The sequence below is a fragment of the Anastrepha obliqua genome, chromosome 2 (assembly GCF_027943255.1).
Source record: "Anastrepha obliqua isolate idAnaObli1 chromosome 2, idAnaObli1_1.0, whole genome shotgun sequence".
In the NCBI taxonomy this organism is placed as follows: Eukaryota; Metazoa; Arthropoda; class Insecta; order Diptera; family Tephritidae; genus Anastrepha; species Anastrepha obliqua.
In genome coordinates, this window is record NC_072893.1 from 1330720 (window position 1) to 1351032 (window position 20313).

A 20313-nucleotide genomic window follows, 5' to 3' on the forward strand; every position below is an offset into this window, starting at 1 on the left:
ATTAAAAAGTTAAAAGTCATCAATCAAATTTCACATTGCTTTCATAAATATTAGAAGAAAAGTGACTTATCTCCGTTTGTACAATTCTATTCGCCTTTGGTTCATTGGTTGCTAATGAAAAATGTACCGCAGATAAAGAATAAGGCTGTGAGTCCAGCTGCCTGCCAGGTCTCTGGGTCCTGCTGCACGGGTCTACGCAGCGTTGGTTTATTGCTTTCCTGTCGCCAACTGATCGTTTTGAATGCAGGCATATGGGGAAGAGAATATGTTGGACTGCACGATCGCAACTCCTGCTTGAAGCACCAGTAGTTGATGGACGCCAGCTTGTTCAATTTACTTAATTATAATTAAATTAACATCGGCTGCCAGACAGATCAGATGGATTGTCTTGAAACTTCTTGCAAATGAGATTACCGTCTACTTTGATCCCGTGGAAATTAACTATTGAAATGAGATTTTGTTCATAAATATTACAATATCTTAATTTTTTCAACTCTACTTTGTTGCCTTCAGAGCAATGCCTTTCCAATAAATTACTCTATTGCCAACGTTTTTCAAATTTGATTTTCCAAACTCCTTAAAGTCAGTAATTCGCATTAAATCTCTTCTGTAGACTCATAATGGTGTACCTGGTGATGCCTTTTTGATTTATGAAATAGCCGGAAATGACGTGTGACTAAATCAGGCGAATGCGGAACTTTGTGGTTTTAATTTTTGGTTAAATGCACAATCGTGCTGCAAAAACTAAAAGTTGCCTCACCGCAAAGTGGTTTTCCAATTTGATGCCTGTCGTAGAAAAATACGTTGGTTTGGTTAGGATAGCAACTAAATTCAAGACTCTCACTCGCTGTTAGTCATGGATTGTTTGCGGTGACAATGAATTCATTCTTTTCAAATGCAGTACACAAATTTTTCGATTATTTGATGTTTCATACTCATGGCGGGCATAGAACTGAGAATCGTGACCAATCAATTGGTAGTTAAGTACAAATCGGGCCAGCTGCAGTAGCCATCAAAGGCATGGCTTTTATCATTTGTTTTAGAAGTTAAAACAGAAATGTAATGAAGATTCATGCGTTGTCGGAGAGTTAAACAAAAATATTAAAAAACCAACTGTACTGCCCAAGTTGTGTATACTACATAAAAAAGGTTTAACTCTTCCTACATTTCATTGCTCTTTAGCCCTATAACGCAGCCTAACATGTGACCCGCGAATAATCTGCCTCACGGTAAGTCACAACTGCTTGTTAGCCCACCGGGCTGTGTACACTGTGTGCACTGCAATAGTAAACAGGTCTTTAATGCTCGGCCCATTGTGTAGCAGCTTAAAGCTGCGTCAAATGGCAACTCTGACTATAAATAAGCGACTAAGCCAACAAACAAAATAACAATGCGATTGTCTCCGTAAGAACATTTTTGCAACAAAATAAGCCGCGGTTTGCCATCCACACAGGACATCTCATTGCCGTCGATTGTCTGGAAGCCATAACTTTAAATCCCTTCCAAAATAATTATGGCTCGCCAGAAGGCTAAAATTTCTCTGCAATCAAATCTACAGCCACAGAATTTAAGTTCGACATTCCCTGATATTTAGAAAGCCATCCACACAATACTCCAATTCCCCGGCCACACTGCGCTAATCCCTAGCAACTTGGAAGCGGTGCATTCCACGCTTTCTGCTGATTTCTTTGAATTATCTGTAATTTTGTTTTCTTTTGCTAGTAGTTGTGGACAGAAGGGCGGAGGGCTGTGTACGGTTATATCTTTGAAAATGAGCACTTCTATAGATATATTTATAAACTTCCATGATTTATGATCCGCTGCACTTGCCACTCGCTGTTCAATTATACACACTACTGATGAAGAAGAAGAATAAGAAGGAGGAGAAACTGCAGAGGAGGCCTACAACAAATAAACAAGAGAACTGCATTTAGGCAAGAAAGCCAAGAATTGCTCATAAATTTCATACTTGATTGGTTGTGCGAAGAGGAAGAAGAATTTCCACCAGACGCGGCTGCCTCCACACACGCGCGCCGCGGCTGAAAAGTTCGGAGAAACGCGTGACGCTGCAAAAGTGTACGTACAATCCACAAGCTAAAACTAGAAACAAAATTCAAAAACATCAATACATAGTTAAACACTTGGAAGGCTGAAAGACGTATCTACAAATTCACTAATGAGTGATAACTTTCTGTGCTTAGTGCGTTTGGATAGAGCGAAGGGAGGGGGTGGCGGTTGTGTACGAGTACAAGTACAAGCAAGTTAAAAGTATTTGTCTAGACGCGAACACAGCTTGCCTCCAGTTGGTTGTTGTCTGAATCGCAGACTCGCTGCTTGGCTTATTGGTTGGCTGCTGCTTGGCACTTGAGTGGTTTTGGGCTTGGCTGGGTGTAGGTTTTGGGTTGGGTCAGCTACACTCAATTATTTTGTACTATTACACGTACAAGTAAGTGCTTAATCTTCTTGCATTTATTTGCTTGATCCCAGTGGATATTCCGCGAGCTCGTGGAGTACCAGAAGGAGCTTTGCAGTCGCGACGTCAGCTGAGATTAACAGCATGGAGAGATGATCTGCCAAAGACATGTGATAGCAGTTGTATGAAATCGGAAGATGCAAGTTACAAGCAACAACTGAACAAGTACTGCGAAGTAAAAATGTAAAAAAAAAAAAAAAACAGCAAGTGGACCCACCTCAAACGGTCAACCGCAGCGCTTCACCTGAGCGCGCCCACATGTCGACGTGCACTTGTTGGCCAATTTTTATTACATTTCCACGTTTTATTCTGCCACACACATACACACCCATACGTGCTTGCCAATTAGTTCTTTATATGAAACATCCTCAATATCCAGCCGCCGGTCTTCTCATTCTGCCCATTTATCGCTGCTTTCTTGTTTGCTTGCGGTTTATTTTGTTGTAAGCTTAATGTTGGTTTTTTTTGTTATGAATTTATTTTCCCTGAAATCGCCAAAGGCTTTTGTGTGATCATGTCGCGGTCACTGTGCGCCGTCTAATGCGGCCGGCCAATTCGGGCTTCATTTACTGGAATTGTATTCGAGTCTGCAGCTCAAAGTGGCCGGCGCATTGCGGATTTTCTTGTTACGCTACGCAGCGAGCTTTGTTACAATTCTGTTTCCGTTAAAGTGGCCACTTGTGATGGTGTTAGCTACACCTTACTTTTATGATGTCTCTTCGGAGTTGCCCCCCTTTCCCTCAGGTTCCTGTTGCGCGCGCCGAGTTTGATTATAGCACCCACGTCTGATTTCTCTTTGTTTTGCTTTATCACAAAATTAAATTCGAAAGGTAAATCCCCGATATGCAGCATAATCCACACCCCGATGATGCCACAGCGGCTCATAGAACAGCCATTGGATTTCTTTACGAAATCGGGTATTGGTATAAAAATTGTTAACGTCATGGCCATAGGCCGCATGAATTGGCTTGCCACCTTGCTGCCTGGGCCTATGAGGCTGACTGCATGGACGCTGATTGGTACTGAAGCTACCCCACACTTCCACACGCACCGATTTTTCCAATATTCGGCAATGACGCAGCAGAAGGGCCGAGACGATTTGTTGGCTTGCAACTTGGGTGGGAATTGCTTCAGATACTCGTCATTTTGTACTCGATTGATGCTGAGTTGTGCGATATTGTTTTTGTTTATTCTTATTTTTTTGTATAAATACAAGTACATAAACATGTGGATTTGGATATGTATTTGAAATGAGTTGATAAATTCTGATAGTCATCTTACTTTACACATTTTTTATTAGGGCACTGAAAGTCTTACTGTTGCATACAACGTTTACAATTGACTTTAAAATAACATTCCGATCGGAAACTTGCAGCTTAGCTCAGATCCGTGGCTTACATATTTATTATGTATGCATATCTGTGTACGTTTGATGAAACACCGTAAGTCGGCTTAGCACCTTTCTCTGTACGGCACTAAATTCTTTGCCATAGCGCGATATTGCTCCCCATAGGATAACACCACCTTCAGGGCTGCGATGTCGACTCAAGTACCTTTCCTCCTTTTTTAAGTTGTGGAAATAGTAATTGTGCCTATGCGGCCCATGCAGGTTGAACTTCTTTTCGTCACTAAATTCTACTTTTTTCCATTCACTGGAATCCATTCGCTATCAAGCGAACCAATAAATCAAGCACAATATTGCAACTACTGAAGTGTTACTCCTGCGGAATACCGTTAGTTGGAATAAAATTCTGATGCAATCTTCACTTGAATTATCAGAAACTCTTGTGTTACTAAATCAAATACGGTGGCTTTAATAACTAATTTCTTACGCGAAAATTATTGCCTCTAGTCAAGTGAACTGGGCTGTGTATATCCTGAATATATTCAATATTGATGTAACTTTTCCTGGAGAAAATTTTCGGTCTATCTGTAAATCTTTGGAAATATTTTACATTTATTTCAACGGTTTGTTGGTTTGTTGGTTGCAGAAGCGCTCCTATGCTGACAACTCTCCCTTCAAGTTGCTCATACAAATCACTTTCGAACGCTCCTACAAGGCAACATAATGTTTCTGCCTCAGATGCTTATTTAAAAAATAAAAAATTTAAAAATCGCCCATTGCTTTGTGAAAATCATATTCTAGGGATCAAAATCAGAAACTTTGCCGAAGGAACCATACCTCTAAAACGAATTCTGATGTCCGCCAATTTGGGTAGGGGCAAATTTTGAAAAATCCCACATTGACCCATTTAGAGTGCTCCAATCGAGTCCAAATGTATGACCGGCCCCCACTAACTTTGGACGGCCAATCCACCCATGCCAGTGGCATACCCCCTGGAACTCCCCTGGGGGGTTCCCCATACAATCATTTCAAAATATCACAATTTTTGGCCTTTATATGAAAAATCAGCTAAATGGCTTTGTTTTTTCTTTACTTTTATTTATTTATAATAATATTTATTATTTATTTATAATAATATCTATTTTTTCTCTTAAGAAATTTATTTAGTCAGAACATATGTAAATGAAAAAATTAATTTAAGTGAGTTACAGAAAAGAAACTAAAAAGTTCCACTCAAATTGGGGGACATCATAATTCGTTTTAGAGGTATGGTTCCTTCGGCAAAGTTTCTTATTTTGATCCCTAGAATATAATTTTCACAGAGCAATGGGTGATTTTTTTGCCTCCCCACAAATCAACCTGGCCTATTATATATTATATAGTTGGAAATGTATTCTGGCGAAGTTCAGACATATTCCTCAAGAAAATATGAATTTTCCGTTTAAAAATAAAACAGTAATACCGCATGATCTTAGTGCCATCGCAGCCCAGTAGCTATCTGGCTGAGCTTGGCGCGTTCTAGCGAAAGACAATTCATTATAATTCATGTACAATACGATTTGATATTTTGATCAACGAATAGCTCTTACGATCATTTTACGACTGATTGATGACTAACGCGTCTGTGACTCACTGAAAAAGTATATTTGGCAGGCCGCATTAATTTATGAGGAATTCTTTTGCCTCGTACACAAACTACATCCACTAAAACAAGAAAAACGTGGCCGTCGTACAACATACAAAAGACCATCTGGCCCAAGAATCGTACGCATTACTGCATCTCTTACAGATCACTGGGAGGTGGGGGATCAGGCAGCTAGACTTAATCTTGCTTTCAATCCCATCTGCAGAATGTGTCAGGCAGAGCGGGTGAAAGAAAGTATTTTCCACTATTAATGCGATAATCCAGGACTAGAGCAAGGCTTCTCTCTTTCAGTAAGCCTTTCCTACAGCAATGTAATGAAATCTTAGATATAGAGATAACAAGTTTACTGTTAAACTTGGATCTCACGAAATGGTTCTGAGAGAGAACAGTGGTAGAAAAACGGTGCTAGCCGCTAATTTTGAATTTGTAATTTTTGTAGAAATACTTAACCACTTGAACAACAACATAAATATAGTATATCTCCTCGCTCTTTCGATCTCTTCTCTTTGTTTGCTGCTATAAAAAACTCTATTTGGGTTGTTGTTATATATCAACTCAAAAAGCAAATTTTTGTTTTTATTTTTGCATTTTTGTAAAGACTTCGAAGAGGAAGGGGAGAGGAAATAAACCTTCAAATTGACCGATCCACTCTCAGGTTGACGGTTATACTCCCCATAAAAAATATATACCGTAGGTTAAGTTAGGTGCTGGCTGATCTGTAAAAAGATCGCACTTAGACCTTTAGGGCCCACTGTGTTACCAGTTTGTTTTAACCAGTCCTGCATCCTTCAAGGGTGGAAAATATGCTGATCCTAGGCACATTTGTCGAGTTTTCTAAAGAGCAGGGCAGTGGCATTGAAGGTGTGCCAAAGTATACCTAGCATTCGCTTCGTTGCATATTTTACACGTATCGCTCTGATTTAATCTTATTTTGGGTGCCCGATGTGGGCTGAGACAGTGTCCCGTTCGTTAGTACTCCAAACAATATTTTGCAGTCTTTTCCAGACGCCCTGTGCTGCAAATAGGAGTTAAAGGATCCCATATATCTTTTTTTTTAGAGAGTGAATAAATAATAAAAAAAATAAAGTTCGTGGTTCTCGTATTCCAAGAAATATCTGTAAATATTGTAATAATTTGAGGAGTTTTGCCTACATGAAGACATAAGTATGTATGTATGTGTGGTATATGTAAGTGTGGTGAATGTGCAGCTCATGCTACATAACTGTAATTAGGAAATGATGAAATCAAAACCGAATTCTGCTTACATTTCATAAAGCAGGCGCTGAGTCATACACGGCGGTTGATTATCAAAAGTCCAAACGTCCGTCTTGTGGATGAAATTAATCGGAAATGTTGTATGTACTCGCATATCCATTAGTTAAACAATCGCCAAGTAACAAGTCTGATGAATTCAATTAAGGTATTTTAGCAAAAAAACTACACTCAAACCTGCATACGTATGAGAATCACCCAATGTTTCTAAAATATTTTGTTAATAAACTAATTCACTTCAATGGAAGTTTAACATTTATTAGTCGGAATGGATTGGCGCTGGGCGATACGCTTTCGTGATGAGGCACAATTTGCAGCACATTCCAGCGCCAACAACGCAATCTCCGGCTTGATAATGATCGTTTTGATTGAATGTTTCAAACACATTTTTTTTAATATTTTGGCTGGCATTTCGACGATTTTTAATTCGCTCGATAATTTTTTTAAATTCATTAACAAATTTAGGTGTTGATTAGTTTTGATTGTAAGTTGGTTGTGTGTTGCTCACACACACAATCGCATATACAAATGCTTGCAACGCACAATGTGGGTCTTTAGCTACACGAGCGGTAGGTGGTCGCGGCTTGTCCGTGGTTGTGGTTGTGGCGCGCCTTAATGAAGGGAAATGGCTGGCTGCTTTAATTGTTTAACCATCCATGCATATGTATGTGTGCACACACACGAGACGCGTGGCAGCGTTGGGAATATGGCGTGCAATGTTCAGCATTCAGCTTTCGAAAATCGATCAAGAAAATACGAGGAAAACCTTGCCACAAATACGTGCATAGATTTTAATTGTATATGTAAAAGCTAACCTCAAATTTTGATTATCTTCTTTTCTAGGCCAAATATGAATGGTGTTAAGTGTTGTTGTACTTGTGATGCTGTAAGCGCAACTGAAAATCACTGGAAAATGTTTTGACCGCTGCCTGTACGCGTTGCAAATAAACACACGCGCACTTGCACACACACATCATTGGTCGCGTGCAAGTAGAGCGCGGAGTACGCCCTTTTTAAGCAGTAAATAATATTTGCTTTCCATTAAATCGAAATGCGTCAAAACGGCGGTTGACAAACGCTCGCACGAGAGCGCACTTGCCGTAATTTGCAGCGGGATTTCGCGCGGCTGCTGAAGCGCGGAACGCCGTGTCGACATTCGAAAGAGCCAACAGCGGAGGAATAATTAGTAATTCAGAAAAAGGACGAAAATGGAATAATAACACAAATTTTAAAAACAAAGTGCAGCGCTTGCGGAAAACTGAATCCAACACATATGCAGCGTGACATAATTAAAGCACATACACAAACACACCCATGTGCGCTGACACAGCGACACTTCTGTGCGTCTTCGCAAGCGGTTGGCGTAGAAAATCGCGAATTTTCCGCATTTAATTGCTGCGAATCCACGCTGAGACAGCGAAATTTATGTGAATTATTTCGCAACGAAATAAGCGAGCAGTAAATTTTAAAACAACAAAAACGGCAAAGAAAAAAAAAATAAAAACAAAAAACAATAACAATAACATACTTACTTAATTACAATTATAATAAGGCGCGAACGTAAGCGAATAGGGAAGTGTAAAACGCGTGAAAACGAAACAGTGAAAGATACTTTTGGCGGGAGACGAACGGCGAATAGCGTACGGGTATTGGCGAGTTTTTAATTCAACACGCCCATGCCCGACTTTTTATTATTGTTGCCATAAGTAACATTAATTGTAAATGCGAAGTTATAAAAATAAATAACGAAAATTAATTGAAATCATTTTAAAAGCAAAATTCGCGCAGATGCGCGGTACGAAAAAGCTGAAGGGCGAAAACAATAACCAGATAAAAAAATAAGCTACGAAAAAACAAACGCCAAAATGACTATGAAATCAATGAAATACTCCGATTGTGATACGATCATGGATGGCTATAATCCGGTGCCGCCTCCACTGCCGCGACGCGTACCGCCCGTACGGAACATCTACGCCGAGCCATTTGCACACGAGCCCAATCACTCCAGCAGGTAAATTGATATGCTTTTGTTCGGGGGTTTCTTTGCAGAATTACAGACATTTCTTCACGAGCCTCTTGAATGCGAATACAACAAATCGAAATACAAATAATGGAATTTTACTACAAATACAAATTCTTGAATACAGGCCACCGAAGTAATAAATCAACTGGCAGTAGGATATCAGAGAAGGGTAAAGGGGCCCAAGAATTGCATTGCCTAAGAGCACCGACATGGTTAATTCGGTCCTGGTGAGGTCATGTGCTTGATAAAACTTGAGGATTTTCTGCAGTGTTGCATTAACATTTGGAGGCAATGAAAATAATGCAGTGCAACTTATAAAAGGGTTTTCTTAACATACGTTTTGTAGAGTCCAATTCGAGATGGCTTGACGCGTCAAATGCTGAGAGCCCAAACACTTTCGGATTTAACTCAATCTTGTTAGTTTATCGGCCAAAATTGTGACTAAAATTTTTCTACAATGTGGATAAGAGGTTCCAATTATTGTGAGTGGCTTGAAATCGACTGATTTGTCTCAGTATTAAGCACATACAGCCGCGATATTAATGAATTTTGCCCGCTGTGTTTCCTCACTTGGGTTGAACTGGTTGACTTGCCGTCACGCATAGACCGGTTTGGTCCATGGTGGTACCAGATGGAGTTCATTAGTCATGCGTTTTGAAATAGTTCACCCGCATGGTTTCCTGTTTCTATTGCTTTCCTACCCATAGATATCTCTCAAACCGGGGTAACGTCAGATGTTTTAGGTGTATTTTGTATAACGCAAGATATGCGAAAACGGGATGGTCTACAGTTTCCCTTGAGCTTTGCTTCTTACATTTCCGATATTCCTCGTTGCCCGAGACTCCTATCTTATAATCATAAGATCCCAATCGCTTTATGATAGTGATAGTTCAAATCGCATTCCTGCAAGTTGATGGACTCTTCCATCTTTTCCTGAATTTTCTGATCATGTTTTCGTATAGTTCGTTGCATAATATTCATTTTAACTTTGGTATTTTGTTGACAAAATCCGAGGATAGAGAGAACTCGTTTTTCCCCTACATCGTCGACTAACTCACTCCCTTCAATGCCCTTATGGCGTAGCACCCAAAAGAAATGTAGCTTACAAATCGTTGCCAACCTTCCTTCCTCGCTTAGGCTTAAGAAGATTTTATAGTGACTCAAATTTATTGACTAAGGTCCTCAGAGCCTGTCTGTTGGAAGGATACTCCGATCGAAAATTTGAGCAGTCCTGTTAAAGTTATGTTTCCCGTTTCAGAATTTCGGTAGTAATTCTCTCAAACGTTGCTTCTTAGCGATTTACTATTTTACAGATATGAACATTGAATGACGTTTTGGCACTGCCAGATCATAAAAAAAAAATTACGGACGCTTAAGCACTATTTGAACAGTTGCCCCCATTTAAAAACCCTATATCATAAGATTGCTGGAGCGATGCAACTACAAATTCACCGTCACGCCAAGCCATACAATTCGATATCTGTCTCATTTTGAGTTGATCTCAGCCTACATCCCTAATTCATTCATTGGATTTAGCCACTTAAGATAAAACTCAGAGTCCTCAGCGCAGCCTCGAAGAGCCACACAAATACTTATACGTCGATATAAGTAGGTATGTATATAGGTTCACTTCGATTTTAAAGTGAGTTTTGGGAATAAACTAATTTGAAAAAAAAAATGTATTAAAAAAAATCCACGCATTTCCACCTTGTCGGGACTCACTCATACACTCTAATGTGTAATTTCAAACCCCATTTCGATGGTGCAAAAATAAGTAAATCATCGTGCCACAAACGTTGTACCAACAATTTATTGCACCACAAATGCCGCAGCGTGTAGCAAGCAACAAAAAATGTACTCAGGCGAATGCGAAATGTTCGTTGATAAAAATCTTGTCATAAATATTTTGCAAAACTCTATGTTCAACAACATGCGCTTACACGTACGTACACTAGTTTGTTGTTGCATTAGTTTAGCTGCATTGTAGTTTACAACAAAACATTGACAAGCGCAGCCAGCCAAACAAATTGAAATTTATGCAATTCAACTGGGGTAAACATAAAGCATGTCAAGCCCACCGAAAGTGCCGCTTGGCAAAAACGAAAAGTGGCGCAGAAATACCGAAAAATGCACACATTTGCTATGTTGTAAAAGCAAGTGTGTGTGTGCATCAAAAGAAATTGTTGGCTTGGATTGGCAGGCGCGCAAGTCGCAGCGTCTTTGAAGCGCACGCGGAAGCCGTAAAACGTCGGCGAAGTAGGAACGGCGGAGTGAGCCGCGGGTGGCGATGTGCTTGAAAGAAGAGCGGACGCGGTCATGGTTACTGTCAGCGTGCAACGTGCAGTTAGGTTGCGGCAAGTGAGGCTCAAATAAATATGCAAAAAAATGCGTTGCGTCGGCAATTTCGCCCTTTCAACGCGTTCAACGAAAAACTCACAGCGCACAAAAAAGTATTCTAATCGCACTGCAGTAGGTTTTTTGTGCTCAAAAGCTGCTTAATGCCACAATAGCGCCGTGCTGCTGAAGGTGAATTTAACTTTCGCTTTGCATTGCAAAAAGTCGCCGCCATGGCTACCGAAACCGTTGATGCCTCAACAAGTTAAAGCGGGCCAAGTAGAGTGAAGTGAGGCAACAAGGCACCCCGTACAACAAAAGGCAAAGAGTGATCGACACTTGCAACACAGCTGTTTGCGACGCAGCGTTGCAGGGACACTGGCGGTTGCAATTTGTTCGCACCTGGAAGCGCTGTGGCACACAAATTAAATACGCACGCACACATGCACGTCAATGGAAAGTCAAAGAAATGAAAATGTAAATACACACACACCAACCTATTTGCTTACACGGGGGTGCAGGACAAGAATGCAGTGCGAAAGGCAGGCAACAACATTCAAAGGGATTACGTTTTCTGCCCGACTTGTCAAGGGCTTCGGTGTGACTCAGTTTCGTTTTCGATTTCGGACTCAATGCCTGCGAGCAAGCAAGCGACCGAGCGAGCGGGTGCATGCTCATATATTTGTTGTGGCTATGTATTTGTAAATAGGGCACGTGTTCCCGTTAAGCGCACCGTTTCGACAGTTAACAAAGCTAAATGAAAGTTTATAGGAAGCGCGTGTGCTAGCCAGCCGACAAACCGGGAGAACCGGGCAAGGGGGTGAGTTACGAGGCTCATATGAAGGCAGCAAAGTGAGAATGCGTAGAGTTGAGGGAGGGTGGAGAGTGGAAAGTTATGTGCCCGCAAGGAATGTAACCACTCGTAGCGCAGGATAACGAGCGCATAAGCAATACGGCAAATTAGCGCTGCTCAAAGCCATAAAAAAGCAACAACAAATGAGTACAAATGTACCTACAAAAACAAAAACACAATAAAGGCAGCATAACAATGGCAACATATTACAATATTAGCGTCTATTAGGGAAAATCCTTTCGGGCTATATGTAGGTAAATATGCTATCGATGCGTAAACGAGCCACGCACACACACATGCGCACAGGCACATACATGCTTACATACGAGTATAATAAAGCTAAATGAAATGAATGAAAAAATGGAAAATAAAATATGGAAAAATGATGCCAGTGCACCATTGAACCCGAATGCCATTAAAGGATATTTAAGGATATTATGTAAATTGATGAATTTATTTGCTGCTATTCAAATAAACGATCCAGCGTACTACTTACACACACGCACATACATACACGCATATTCTATTTGATTACGTGCGTGTATTATTGGCATCGACACGTGATGAATGAAAAACGAGACCACGCAGCTCCCAAGCAAATGCACTTACATATGTATGCGTGGCTATATACCAATGTAAATGTACATATATGAATAATTATATAGTGCTTTGCAATAAGGGTCAATTGAAATGGAGTAAAAAAGTTGTGTGTGAGGTATTAACGCAATGTTTTTTTTTTATTTAAGAGGCCGACGTATGTCATTACCTACAGCGGCGCGAACCTGAGTGGTCTAATATTGCAGGACTCTGCTGAATCGCCGACTGAACTTGAGCAATGGACTCAATTTTAATTTGAGGACAAAGACCTGCGCTTTCAGGAAAATCTATACGAAATTCTAGCGGGACTACATCGTGCGGGACTAAATCGCAGTCTTCAGGAGAGAGAACTCTGGCCTTAAATACTTCATAATAAAGTTCCACGAATCGCACTGTTCAATAATGCCGCTGTGGCTGAATAATATGTAACATTCTTCATAGACCAATTTCCACACTGGTTTGCAGGTGCCTAACCTAAAACTTGCCCTATACTTTACTTATACTTGATGATTCACTTGCCTCCAATTGCGGCGACCAATGCACCCGAAATATTCTCCACCAAAAGGCAGATTTGCAATTCGTTAATTCCTAACAGAAGCTGGAGCAAAATTTCTGATGAATGAAGTTCAATCAAAATGTCAATTAAGACGAACAACGCACATCCTTTCATGCGCATTCTAAAACTTCCAAAAAAGTGGGAAGCAAAGGCAAAAACAGCGACCAGTAATTAAAAGACAATTAAATTCTCGGGAAGCGGCCAGCCAAAAAAATAACAAAAATATAAAAAAAACTATCGCTGCGATTTTGCTGTGAGAAGATTCAACAAGCAACCTATTTTGTCCTAACTCCCGACTTGTTGCACGCACGACCAGCTATTGTGACATGCCCCATGCTTCAATAATAAGCACATATACATACATACGTACACAAATTAATGAGTAACTTCCCGCTGACAGACCGGCACCACCACGCACTGTCTTTACTGGACTGGACGTAGCTGCCTCACTTTCTTAGAACTTTCTACGTGCCACAATGTGCTGGAAACGAACATTTAAATGACAAATAAAATTTAATAAAAAAAGCCCAGCAACAACAGCAAAACATTTAAAACACGAAAGCAACCAACCAGTAACAAAAGACGAACAATCAGCATTAACAGGGCCAGGCAAAGGGCGCCATTGAATGGAGGCCCGCATCTGACACGTAATTATGTTTGTCCGCTCGAGCGCTGCATCTCATCGGCGCAGTGCAGCCGGTTCGCCGTAAAGCGGGAAGCTAAAATATTTTTACGAGCTTATGGCATGAAAATACCTATTAATTTTTTTCTTCAGTGGACATTTTCGGATTGCATATTAAACAAATGACAGTTGGAGTTCAGTTGCCATAAAAAAGCAACAACACACGCCGAACGAGGCCAGCGGGTAGCGGAGCACTGCATTCTTCTTTAATTGGAAATGTAAAACTACAACATGTTGTACATTTTTAAATGAAAATATCATAAACAAAAAATATGAAGCCCGACTATCGTAAAAACGACAATTCCTCTAAAAGTGCTTGTGCTGCCAATGCGGCAGCCACGTTGGTGGGAAGAGAGAGCGGGAGAGAGAGATGGGAAAAATAGACGGGAAGACATGTCAAACAGCAGGGGAGATGTCACTCCATTGTCACATGGCGCTGTGACCGGCCAGCAACCGTAGGCAGCACCACATTTTTTAAGGCAGCGGTGGCAGCGCGTGGGCTCACCGACTGATGTGGCAGTAGTGGCGGTGTTACCGCGGCGGCGACGTTTTCAACACGTGCTTTGGGGTCAGCTTAATACCAAATTAAGGCTGCCTTTAATTATCTATTGGCTTTGACTTATCCGTATTAGCCTAAGCCGTCGTTTTCGTGATGTTTTTAATTATTTTTATGAATATTTCACAACGGGGAAGCAGAAATTTATCACAGGCTCGTAAAAATTAATAAAATCGGATGATTGAAAAACTGTATTTCATTGTTTGTGCAGTTGATGTTATGGCTGTGTGAGAATTAACATGGAGAAGTATTTCGAAAAACTATCGAGCTTGATTGGGCGTACCGTTTCCCAGCATGCCACGCTGCATACGCCAACGTCAGGCCCATCACTGGAAACTGGGACAATTCCACTGACATGTCAACGTCATATTCGTAAGCCAATTGCCAGCATTTGCGCCTCCGCATGGCAGTCGCTTCCCCCACCTCAATAATGCACACACACACGCACATGTTTACCAATGCATAAATGACAGTTCCGTTTAATTGTCAATTTGATAAATCAACCGTTGCTGCAGTTCTCAATAATGCCAGCAGTACTCTTGCCCAAAGCCGCCTTTAACGGTTCACCACGGCGCATCTGTTGCACTCAGCTGCACCCAGTCCGCACACACGACGCAATCAAGTGGAAACTACTTTTCTTCAGTTTTTTCTTTACTTTGCACTTACTCATATTTATTATTTTTTCTTAACAACCAACTCAAGCAACTCAAGTGTGTTTAATTAGCATACGAGCTGAGCCCAACTGCCGGCCGACGCTGCGTGCTGCAGTGCTGTGGAGCGCGTGCAAAGTAAGGGCTTATAAAAACGATAACTGCGCTCGGTTTTTTTATGGATTTATTGGTTTTTAATTTATAGGGTTACTGCTTTTTTACAGGATTTTTTTTAATTTACTCAGAATTACGGTTTATGCGGCTGGGCTGGAGAAAGTTTTATTGGCTATTAATACCTACATTGATGGTTATTTGAATTGTGACTGACTCATGAAAAAATAAATACAAATTTGGAAGCCGTAAATTTTATAGCATCAAACTTCAATTCATGATGCGGAAATCTGTGATTCATCCTACTTAGAAGCAAATTTTGTGTCTAATTTCTTCAGAAAACTAACCGGAAGAATTTTTAAAGTAACTTTTTATTCGACGAGTTTTCAGAAATAAATAATAAAGAGCTTGGATTAAATTAAATATGGAATAAATAAAAGCAGCAAATAAGAACTAAAGGCTACATAAGCCCATACATATGGAAATATTGGAGCCTAGGAGCATATCTTACAACGCAATCCTTCACTCTAAGCCCCCAGTGGCAGCGCAATAAGCGAGTAGTCGCAATCGCAGTCGCAAAGGAATATTCATTAATCCTCTAAATTAACATAAAACAATTCGTATTCCGCAGCTGACAGATACAAATGCTGTCTGAAGTGAAAATATTGATAAAATGTGAAAAACAGGTAAACGCGCCCGGTCGCCAACGCTTCCATTGAACTCGTTTGAACTGCAGAAGCCGTTGGAGTATTTGCTTAGTGGTGCAGTGCAGCGGTGGAGAGGGGAAGGGCGCGCGGTATGGCAGAGTTAGAGGCGAATAACGAAACTTCGAAAGTGGATATTTGCAATTCAAATTGTAGGAATGATGACAACAGCTAACAGCTAACGGCAACAACAACATGAAGCGCAGTTTGAGCAGCCATATTTTTGTATTTGTATGTATGTACATATCTGCTACACACATGTGTATGTGTGCTGCATATCAAGTATGAAGATGGGAGCAAAATTCGATGCGAGACGAGATACTTTGCGCCAGTCCGTCTGTCAGTTTCTGACGTTCCTGCTGTCCGTCGTTTGCGCTCAAAAATGGGGAAACTAAAATCAAATTACAGCAAATTTGAGTTGGAAAATTCGATTAAATGCAAATCAATCGGAGCGCAGAAAAGCTCAACGAGCAGAGCGATGAAAAGGCGTAGTGACGAGCGGAGAAGAAAATAAAAAAGAAAACGCAAAATATATGAAAAGAATGAAACAGCTGCGCGGTTGAACGGCTTTGGGTGGCCTAGGCTTGTCAGTGCCATTTCAATAGGCGAGGCGGCGAACGGCCGAGGCGTGCGGCTGCGGCGAAGTGTGAACTGCTGTGCCTCGGCGAAAAATGAGGAAAATGCAAGATTTATTGCGGCGTAATGCGAATGTAATTGCATTAATTTTATTGAGGCGCTCCCCAGGCAGTCGCTCGCATACACATGCACACGCACGCAGCGAACGAGTGAATGCACTTCAGCAGCAGCAGCAGCAACAAATATAAAACGGCTTCTGTGTTGCATTTAGTTACCGTGACAGTGGCAGGAATCTGCATGCCGTGCTATGAATTTTAAATTGCACACGCACACACACAAGCCTTATGCAGCGCAGAGCGGAGTATTACTAATTTTATAAATCCGCTGCTGGATTGCCAGCAAAGGGAAGAAATCACAGTGGGACTGGGCCGAGTCAGCAGCGCGCGATTGTGTTACGCGGCAAAAAGTAGTTAATGCAGACCGATATGTGCGAAATTACATGCATACGTATTCACATGCATACACACGCACATGCATATGTGTGCATGTAAACGGCTCGTATAGTGGCACTAAATATTTTAGCACTTAAAGCACTTATGGCAATAACAACAACATAAATTGTAAGCAACCCGATGAGCACAATACGATGCGGAGCGACACACAAACACACACACATTCATGCACTGCCATGCAAATGTAGATGGATCTGCATCGAGGCAACTGATTGTAAATATGCAAAATTGGTGTTGAAATTTAACACTTCGGGGGGTCCCGCACTCACGCAGCAATCCACCAACCGACGAATGCGCATTAATGCAAAAACAAAGAAAGTGGTGCATGGCAGAAATAATAAAATTAAAATACGAATAATAATAAAAACTAAAACCCAAAGCGGAGGATGTAAACGCAAACGCAATAAAAATCCCAAACGAAACCGAAATTCTACAACGGCAATACTGCCTGATTGCTTGCTGCTCGCTGCTTGTGAATGCCATAAACGCAACAAGAAGTGAAAAACAACGGCAGAATTGCGAACAAATAAATTTGATGGGCATCGCGCGGCGCATAAAACATGGCAAATGCAATCAGTGCGGCAGCCAAGCGAAAACTATGAGCCGCCTCACTCATTGCCGACGGTTGTGAAGAAGCGAGAGTGCATCTCATTCTGCCCATGCAGGCGGGGCCAAAGGCAGACGGGCAGGCGCACATGCGCAGCAACACTTTCGCACTTCCGCTCTTCCTCGCTTCCTCGAATGTGTTGAGTAGGCCCTCTAGTGCGGTCCAAGCAGCTGCGTCACGTTTGCACCGGCAGCTCACATTTTAATTTCTCCGTTTTCACGGAAGGCTTGACACTTTATGACCTGCGCCCGCCGCGAAATATGGCTACATAATCACCGCATGTGCCCGTCTGTTTGTGTAAATGTGTATTTACTGTTCGCCTTAGACTTGGAAGAAGTTCGGGTTACCAAAAGTGAACTTCTACTTCTACTAAGCTTTGCTTTAAGAATGTGATTCCGAGGAAACCTACTAAATATCGATGGAACAAACTCGAGTACTCTGAATAAAAAAAAATCCTAATTTATTCCTCAGTTATTGGTGCACACACTTACATACTTACATACAGTTTACTTCGATACGGCAACGACTATGCAACCTACCAGCTGTGCTAGTTTTTCGAAATACTAACCAACTTATCTATGAATCCTAAAAAAGGCGAAAATTCCTTCGTTATATAGAAAACTCGTTATAAGAAAAGAGAAAAAGTCTTTGTATTCTTCAACACTTTTATTTGGCACTTTCAGTTATTTCAAGCTCACTCCGAACGGCAGATATTTTTTTTATGAGGAGCGATAGTCCGAATGAGAGACTCCGAATGATAGTCATGCACCAACCCATTCACCTACGGCGACCGCCACCTACACGACTAAACTTCGAACGTCAAAGGTAAGGATACAGGGAAATAAAAAATGGCCATCTTACGAATAACACAAACAAAACACTGTATTTACAACACAGATATCATAGTAACAGTTACTTATCTTCTTCTGAGCTGCCCACGGTATGCCACCTGTTTAGATCAAATTTTTATTAACAGAAGCCCAATTCTATCTCTCTTTCAGTCCCTTCTGTTGAAGCAATAACGCCAATAACTAGATTCCTTAACAGACCCAATCTTTATCATAGGATCTAAAATAAAGATACAATTTATCAACATTTTGGAAAGGATTACCTGATCGAAAAATTCGCAGTCTACTTGAATTATCTAAACGGTGTATTTAAGACACAATATAAGTTCTTAAACTCTCCATTCAAACACTAAGTATCACTATGGATCAATTTCTGGTCTAAGCGCGATCTACAGGAACATCCAAGTCCAACCTAACCTAACCTAAAAATAGAAGTATGTATGAAATTATCGAGCTTAAGGCTATTAACGTATAAGATTTATGTTCTAAATGGCCATTAGGGCCATTTAGGGTGGGCCATGTAAACTTTTTTTTTTTTTATTTTGAAGATTGAACATTGTCATTTATGAATGAAAAATAATATCGTTCAAATGACTGCCCCGACTGGCTTTACAGTAGGCCATTCGATCAACCCAATTTTTAAGCACATTTTCGATTGTTTGGGTTCCAATTTCATGAATGGCAACTTCGGTTTCGTGTTTTAAAGCATCAACCGTCTCTGGATGGTTCGCATAGCATTTGTCCTTAACGGCTCCCCACAAAAAATAGTCCAACGGGCTTAAATCACAGCTCCGAGCCAGCCAATTGATATCGGAATTTCGGCTGACTATTCGGTTTTTTTTTTTTTATTCGGTTTTCAAAAACGGTAGCCAAAAGTTCGAGTGTAACTTTGGCAGTGTGACAAGTTGCACCGTCCTGTTGGAACCAAATGTCGTCCATGTCATCCTCTTCAATTTTTGGAAACAAAAACTCGTTGAGCATGTCACGGTAACGCTCGCCATTTACTGTAACCGCGGAAGAAGAAGAAGACTCACCACTTTGGAAATAGGTTTTCAATATTTCCCAATTTTGTTCAAGCGTATAGCGTCCCATTTCGTAAATGTCAAACCTTTAAGTAAATTATGAACACATTTGACATGTCATTTGTGTTGCGATTCTCAAAAAAATAGGTGGTTCAAAAAGCAAACGCTATATGGCCCACCCGTTAGTATCGACGTGTCACACTATAATTGAAAAAATTAGTGTCGTGCAGTGAGTGAATTTTTGATTTTGGAAGGTTTAAAAGCAAAGGAAATTTATGAACGAATGTTGAAAGTGTATAAGGACTTTTCGACATCAATTAGTACAGTACACGGATGGATTGCCGAATTTAAACGTCGTCGTACGAGCCTTGAAGACGATCCACGTCAAGTACGGCCAGCAACAACACCAGAAATCGTAGCAAAAATGCAGAAAATCATATTTGAAAATCCTCAAGTGACTGAAAGAGATTTAGTGGAAGTCCTAAGCATCTCATTGGGCAGTGTAAGCAATATTTCCACTGGGCTTCAGAAAGCTGTGTGAGCAACGGGTGCCGCATTCGCTAACAATGGAACAAACCCACAATCGAATGCAACTTTCTCAGCAACATTTAGAGCGTTTTCGAAAGGATAAAATGGATTTTGTGCGTCGATTCATTACTACGGATGAGACTTGGGTCTATCTCCATGATCCTAAATCAAAACAAGAGGCTAAAGAGCGGTGTGAACCTCGTTCTTCGGCTCCGAAACGAATTCGCGTCGAGAAATCGGCCAAGAAGCTGTTAGCATCCGTTTTTTGGGATGCGAAAGGAATTTTGTTTGTGGATTACTTGCAAACTGGTAATTCAATAAATTCTAAAAAGTATGGCCAGCTGAAGGAAATAATTCGTGAAAAAGACTCAGTTTGCAAACGCAAAAAATTTGTTTTCCAACAGGAAAATGCACCGTGT

At 40.8% G+C, this 20313-nt stretch overlaps 1 protein-coding gene across 2 annotated transcripts in view; it reads left to right on the top strand.

Moving 5' to 3' along the window:
* Positions 1-20313, top strand: part of LOC129239691 (teneurin-a) — a 335619-nt gene that overhangs the window by 39842 nt on the left and 275464 nt on the right. For both annotated transcript variants that reach the window (XM_054875401.1, XM_054875402.1), the window contains exon 2: positions 7579-8746. In XM_054875401.1, the coding sequence (XP_054731376.1) occupies positions 8601-8746 (146 nt within the window). In that variant the 5' untranslated portion in view covers positions 7579-8600. The remainder of the gene's footprint in view (positions 1-7578; positions 8747-20313) is intronic.